This window comes from Pongo pygmaeus, chromosome 19 (genome assembly GCF_028885625.2).
Source record: "Pongo pygmaeus isolate AG05252 chromosome 19, NHGRI_mPonPyg2-v2.0_pri, whole genome shotgun sequence".
NCBI classification, from domain to species: domain Eukaryota; kingdom Metazoa; phylum Chordata; class Mammalia; order Primates; family Hominidae; genus Pongo; species Pongo pygmaeus.
Genome location: NC_072392.2, coordinates 74,086,809 through 74,094,240, shown reverse-complemented (window position 1 = coordinate 74,094,240; position 7,432 = coordinate 74,086,809). Strand labels below are relative to the sequence as shown.

At 40.5% G+C, this 7,432-nt stretch overlaps 1 protein-coding gene across 1 annotated transcript; it reads left to right on the top strand.

Annotated features, from left to right (window-relative positions):
• Positions 1–6,443: 6,443 nt before the first annotated feature.
• On the top strand, positions 6,444–7,182 carry LOC129017655 (keratin-associated protein 3-2). The gene has a single exon (XM_054458263.1). It carries the CDS (start codon positions 6,523–6,525, stop codon positions 6,820–6,822), a length of 300 nt encoding a protein of 99 aa, XP_054314238.1. The 5' UTR covers positions 6,444–6,522; the 3' UTR covers positions 6,823–7,182.
• Positions 7,183–7,432: the final 250 nt, after the last annotated feature.

Below are 7,432 nucleotides of genomic sequence, written 5' to 3'. Positions count from 1 at the left end.
TACCTCATTACTTTTACTGCTTTCATTAGGAATAGCTCACATTAAGTGAATATCTACTGGGCATACTAATGAGGTAGAAGGTGGGACTCTACTCCAGAGGCGGAGCTCAGATACTGGACCAAACTGAGGGCTAGCTAAAACAGGATGGGGACGGAAACAGCTTTCCAATCAGACATGCCCACCAGCATGCCGTGTCAATTTACCATTGCCATGGCAACACCTGAGTTACCACCCCTTTCCGTGGCAATGACCCAATGACCTAAAACTTACTACTCCTTCCTTAGAAATTTCTGCACGAACCACTCTTTAATCTACATCTAATTAAAAGTAGGTAGAAATATGCAAAACTGCCCTGAGCTGCTACTCTCTGCCTACAGAGGTAGCCCTGTTCTACAGGAGCAGTCATGGAGCTGTAACACTGCTGCTTCAATAAAGCTGTTTTCTACCTCCGGCTTGCCCTTGAATTCTTCCCTAGGCAAAGCCAAGAACCCTTGCAGGCTAAGCCCCACTTTGGGGCTCCCCTGCCCTGCATCACTAACAGGTGAAGAAAGGCCACTCACAGGTGCAGAAACTCAGGCTGAGAAAGACTAAATTACTTGCAAAAGTTACATAAATCATAAGTGAGAGAGAAGAACTTAAACCCCAAACTAAGTCCCAAGTCCCTTCTCTTTCCACTACACCAAAGCACTCACCTTCCCCATAGACAGCAATATGTCAAAGAGAAATGTGATTATAGGTGGCTGTCTTTATTCAGGAGAAAGTATATGACACTTGACAATATATTCTCTACTATCCCTGTCAATTGTATCTTTTGTTGTACACAGCAGCTCTGCTTTCTCTGTGGTGATTATAGTCTAAAATAAAATGAGTGTATACAATGAGTATTAAAAAAGGTATCCATGTTTCTAAGGTAAGAACAAACCTTTTTTAAAAAGTTAGACTTTACTGATTAGCAGTGTCAGCAGAGAAGAAATATTGGCTGGATCATTAACTTTGAATTGAAATGCAGAATGTTTGGCAACTCAAACACATTTTCAGTTCAACTTCAGCATCAATAATCAAGGTAAAACAACTGCCCTTAACATTAATAATTGTTTATCCTTGATAATATAATAAAAAAACAAGGTATTTCATTTTTCCTTCAAATTGTTATTGAGGCCAGGCACAGCGACTCATGCCTGTAATCCCAGCACTTTGGGAGGCCGAGGTGGGTCTACTGTGAGTCCATTAAACTTCTTTCCTTTATAAATTACCCAATCTCGGGTATGTCCCTATAGCAGCGTGAGAACAGACTAATACAACATGGATGTGTCTACATGTGAGTAAGTGGAAAACTACACTGACACCATTTTGAAACTACAACAGGAAGCAAGTTTGAATGTAGCAACACAACTAAATAAAACTGAAGGAGAGCTCATCCCGTGTCTGATATGTAAAGAAGTTAGTGAGTTATTTTTACAGAATTAGGTAAACAGTAACAAGGATGTTCCGTCCAACATTCTGATGGACACAAGCCATGTTCTCTGAGATAGGTGGATATAAAAGACCCATAGAGGACAACCCTGTAGAAGAAAGCCTTCCTTTGCAACAAAACATTTTCCTGGTCCACTGTCACCACGTCTTGCTGTGATTCCTATCTCCAAGGATGCTGCAGTGTCCCCACTGGCCTGGCCACCACTATCTGCCCCTCTGACATAAGCTGTCAATGTGAAGTCTGCCTGCCCAACACCTGCCCTCATGAGATCAGCCGCCTTCAGCCCACCTGCTGTGAACCTGCCCCCTGCCCTGCTGCGTGCCTGACTCCTATGTGCCATCCTGTTGGCTGCTCAACAAATGCCACCCAGCTCCAACCCTGAGCGGGCTCTCTGTCACCACCTGCATCCAGAGTGTGAACCACCTTGCTGCTAGCCAAAGAGCTTGCCCACATGACCCTAAGGACCTTCAGTAGTCATTGAGGGCTGCTCAGCAAATGGCCTTTAATTAGGCCATTTGGAAGAAAATATTATAGCACTGTGCTTTCAGTTTTACAGAAGTTTTCTTTTCCTGTTTTGAACAATGATTTCAAATGAGAAATGGGAAAAAAAAAATGCTATCATGGATCTCCTTACTTCAAAACTAAATAAACACCACTACTCCCCAAACCACATACTGTCTTAACATTTAATGCTATAATTATCCAACGACTCTTGACACATGCATCATGAACTTATAAATACATCCAACAGAATTACACTTTCTGATGACATCAACATAAATTTCAGAGCCAAAAAGAGGCCTCACAGGCACACATAGATACCTGAAGAAAACTGTGAGGATAGTGAAATGCATTAGGCTCTAAGCTTAGAATCGTTTTAAATGCCAAGGTCAGCATCTACCTCTGATTTTTATTTTTTCCCTGCCTCTAAATAAACTCACATGTGTCCTTAAAGAGGCAGTGAACCTAGCAATTTGAGATCAACATGCTCACCGAAAGGACTTCAAAGATTGAGCCAAGCCCATTTTTTTCAAAGTCTCATTTAGGTAAATCTTCGAATTTAAAAATGTGGGCCAGGCATGGTGGCTCACGCCTCTAATCCCAGCAGTTTGGGAGGCTGAGGCGGGTGGATCACCTGAGGTCCGGAGTTCGAGACCAGCCTGACCAACATGGTGAAAGCCCGTCTCTACTAAAAATACTAAAAATACAAAATTAGCCGGTCATGGTAGCGCATGAATGTAATCCCATCTATTCCGGAGGCTGAGGCAGGAGAATGGCTTGAACCCGGGAGGCAGAGGTTGCTGTGAGCCAAGATCGTGCCATTGCACTCCAGCCTGGGCAACAAGAGCGAAACTCCATCTCAAAAAAAAAAAAGTTTTGACAACTGTAAAGCAATTCACACAAAAAATGAATCACTTGGTTTATATAAAGTGTTACTGTTATAAAAGGCCATTATAAAAATAAATACCTTTTTAATTCTAATCTGAAATGTAATCCAATTCAACAAATATTTATCAAATGCCTACTCTGTTTCAGGCTTTGTCCTAGGTGCTTGAAAAAGACAAATAAAACTAACATACAATTACCGCTTCCAAGAACCTTGCATTGGAGTGAGGAAAACAAATTTAAGTGACAAACTACAAAATATAGCAGAAAGAAATGAGGTTGAAAGGGAAGAATAGGCAGCCCATTTTGTGAGAGCAGAGAAAAGGATGCAAACATCTAGAAGAATCACCTAGAGTTTCTTTATGAAGGTGATGTTTGGCTGAATCTTGAGGGATCAACAGGATTTGGAAAGTAGAGAATTGGGAAAGGTCATTTTAAGCTAAAGAAACAGTATGAACAAGGTCACAGAGGGTAAAGTACCTAGGAGACTCCCGCCTTCACTTTATGTAATGTGCTGTATGATTAACGTATGCGTGACTCACATAGTTATCATTTTTGTGATGAGAACACTTAATCCATTCTCTCAGCGTTTTTCAAAAATGCAGTATATGGTTATTCACTATAGTCACCATGTTGTACAGTAGATCTCCTGAATCTATATGACATTTCAAGATCGATTTTAAAAGAGAAGTCAGAGAGAACACAGAGAATGGGAGAGGGTCTTCTTCATATATTCTACTTGCCAAGCCACTGGCTTCTAGATGAGAGAGACTGGTAAGTCAAGAGTAAGTAAACATTAAACATTTCCTTGACGATTTCAATACTAGTTCATTAACTTTGAATTTTATAATATACTTGGAAGGCCACTTGAATTTGCTTCTCTGTTCTTCAGTAGTAAAGTATAGGTATTGAGGCAGGAGAATAGCAAAGGGAATTAAAATTTGGATAAAGCGTGGAGTGAATAAAAGCAGAGACCAGAAGCAAGGTGAAGGGGCAGGTAAGCAAGAAGCAAGATAAGAAGCAGAAGTTAGACCAGGCGCGGTGGCTCATCCTGTAATCCTGGCATTTTGGGAGGCCGAAGCAGGTGGATCATTCGAGATTAGGAGTTCGAGACCAGCCTGGCCAACATGGAGAAATACCCCTTTCTACAAAAAATACAAAACTTAGCTGGGTGTGGTGGTGGGCACCTGTAATCCCACCTGCTACTTGGGAGTCTGAGGTAGGAGAATCACTTGAACCCAGGAAGTGGAGGCTGCAGTGAGCAGAGAATGCCACTGCACTCCAGCCAAAACAAAAAGTAAGATAGAGAAGAAAGCAAGGCCCCCATGGCCGGCAAGATAAGGATCAAACCAGTAAGGGGCAACTCTTCATGGATAAGCATGCACATTTAAGAGAAAACGTATCCTTAACATGACCTTGTATGAAAATCAGCTCATTCAGGCTTATGCATATGGACTGCATATCATGTATGTACTTAAAATTATGGGCTGGAGGTGGTGCGCAAGCACACAGGGGCCAAAGTAACTAAGCAACACACCTGTCAATCAAAGAGGCAGACACTGGCTAGAGATTAGGCAGCCTTGGGAAAGGACACACACACACACACACACAAAGACGCAAACTGCACCAAGCTGGGGGCTGATCTCATCTCATAGAGGTCGGTTCACTCTCCCCCTCTTAGAGTGTAATACTGTGCTTAATAGACTTTTGTTTCTTTGTTTTGCTGTGTGTGTCTCGTCCAGTTCTTTGTTTGGGACACCAAAAGCCTGGAACTGCACAGCACCATCTGGTAACAGTATGATGTTCAACACCCTTGGCATTTGTTGTAAACTCCTGCTAATAAAAATGATTTGAAAGCTGTTTTCTGTTTTTTTGTTTTTAACTTTTAAGTTCAGGGGTACCTGTGCAGGTTTGTTACATGGGTAAGCTGGTGTCATGGGGGTTTGTTGTACAGATTATCTCATCACCCAGGTATTAAGCCTAGTACCTACCAGTTATTTTTCCTGATCCTGTCCCTCCTCCCACCTTCCACCCTCTGATAGATTCCAGCGTCTGTTATTCCCCTCTATGTGTACATGTGTTCTCATCATTTAGCTACCACTTATAAGTGAGAACATGCAGTATTTGGTTTTCTGTTTCTGCATTAGTTACTAAAGATAATAGCCTCCAGCTCCATCCATGTTTCTTCAAAGGATAGTATCTCCTTATTTTTTATGGCTGCATAGTATTCTACGGCATATATGTACCATGTATTTTTGTTGTTAAAGAAAAAGATAAACTGGTTGTTTTAACATATAACATATAAGGCTTACCTACCAATGACATTTGATATTTTTCCACTGATTTTAGCCAGCTTTCTTCTCTTTTAAATAGATCATACTGGTTTTTGGTAATGTCCCCTCAGAAACAACCTACCCAGAATCTTTGCTTTCTGTTTAGTCAACAAATTGCCACATAACGAGTATGTAATTTAAATTATACAATATTATCTGAAAGGATTTGTGCTGATCACGGACAGGTGTAAGAAGATGTTGGAATCTAGAATATTACACATTTGAGATTATCTAGTTCAATCTCTGGCTGACTTAAGTAAATAATGTTGTTTAAGGCATACCTCAAAGGAATTTCAATCTAGTTAAAGATCCAAGGTATGAAAACAAATAAACATGCAAAGTAGGGAGTAAGTCAGTGAAAAAGTGATTTTTATGAATGCCATAGTTCTAAATTGCATTGGGTCAGATTCCCTGCCAAAACCCATGATTGTTCTGTGACTCTTGTGGTTTCTCCTTTTAATTCTTATTTCATCTTATTTTAAAGCATGTACACCAGTCACATGAAAATGAATCAAGGCTGAGGTGGTTTTCTTTTAGTGGTATATTCAACAAAGAATGGCCACTGTGTGGACCCTTCCTTCCAATGAATTTATACTTTGATTCACCACAAGATTGGCATAACTTTGAGAATAGAGACTATTTTAGAAAAAAACAATCCATACAATAATACAACCTTGAGAAATTCACTACGGATTTATTAAAAATAATAAAAAGGAGTTTCATCCTGTACCATTCTACCACTTTGCTTGCTCAATAGAACCTGAATTATAATATCACTAAATAATGCAAACATGTCCGAGATGCCTGTAGTCACATGAAACATTCATCTGTAAATAGCCATGTTCTTGTTGACTTTATTGAGTTGAAAATGGTCCAGTTCATCATTTGAGTTAGTCATTCTGAAACTAGTCAATAGAAATCACATTATCCATAGTATTTAAAATTAAGAGGGAAAAACCAAAAGAGTTTGGCCTCCAAAATTATAGCTGAATTGTCACTTGGATTGATTACCCATAAAAGTCATATAAGGTTTGGCATGCCAGAAACCTGTGAAGACAAAATGTGATGATCTTGTGACAAAAATGACAAGTCAATGAGTCAAAAATATGATTAACTTAATAAGAGCAGGAACTCTTAATGGACATGTAAATGCCAAACTGATTAGAGAATCTCAGTGAAAAAGGGTGCCATAAACAAAACAGGAAGGCTTCCAGTTGGACCAATGCCCACTTGGGAGGGTATATAATAGCCCTAACAAGAGAGGAGACATTTGTACCTCAGAATCCTCATCTGTCTAAGAAACTGAAAGCTAACCAGACGCCCATTGCCATGGATTGCTGTGCCTCTCACAGCTGCAGTGTCCCCACCGGGCCTGCCACCACCATCTGCTCCTTCGACAAATCCTGCCGCTGTGGAGTCTGCCTGCCCAGCACCTGCCCACACACAGTTTGGTTACTGGAGCCCACCTGCTGTGACAACTGTCCCCCACCCTGCCACATTCCTCAGCCCTGTGTGCCCACCTGCTTCCTGCTCAACTCCTGCCAGCCAACTCCAGGTCTGGAGACCCTCAACCTCACCACTTTCACTCAGCCCTGCTGTGAGCCCTGCCTCCCAAGAGGCTGCTGGTAGATGGCTACTTTGCTCAGTGCCCGACAACGAAGAATCCAGAAGCTGTCTCTTCAGTATTCACTTGCCTCAGTAGTTTACCAGATGTTAAGGTAGACCAGATGACCAAGATATGAAGAACTTACCTTTGGTTTTAATGGGGGAAAAAAGAAAAGTATTTTTTATGCTTATTTAGCTGAATAACCATTTGGTTCCTGTGGGCAGGTGAATGTGTTTTATTAGCAAAATACTGTTTCAATCTTTAAGACCTCAGATTACATGTTCTTGGTCATATTGCTTCCTGGCTCTTGTTTCTTATATTGGGTATTTTCATAGAAGAAAATTTCTTGGTGGGTTTTCCAATAAACTATATTTCTCTGGCAAGATGTGTCATTTGTTTATGTTAGTTTTGGGTATATTTCTTCCATTTTAAAAAGGTAAAAATAGGATGATCATTTTAATTTTTTAAAAAAGACTCTATTGGCAGAATGACTAACATTCTTGCTACTACTAACACGCCTTGCTAACTTTTAACAGGTTCTCTTTTATGTTTGCCTTCTCTTCTCTCTTCTTCCTCAGACAAATGCAATTTTGGTGTGAACCAACATTTATTTATCTACTCTTCACTAGTAAA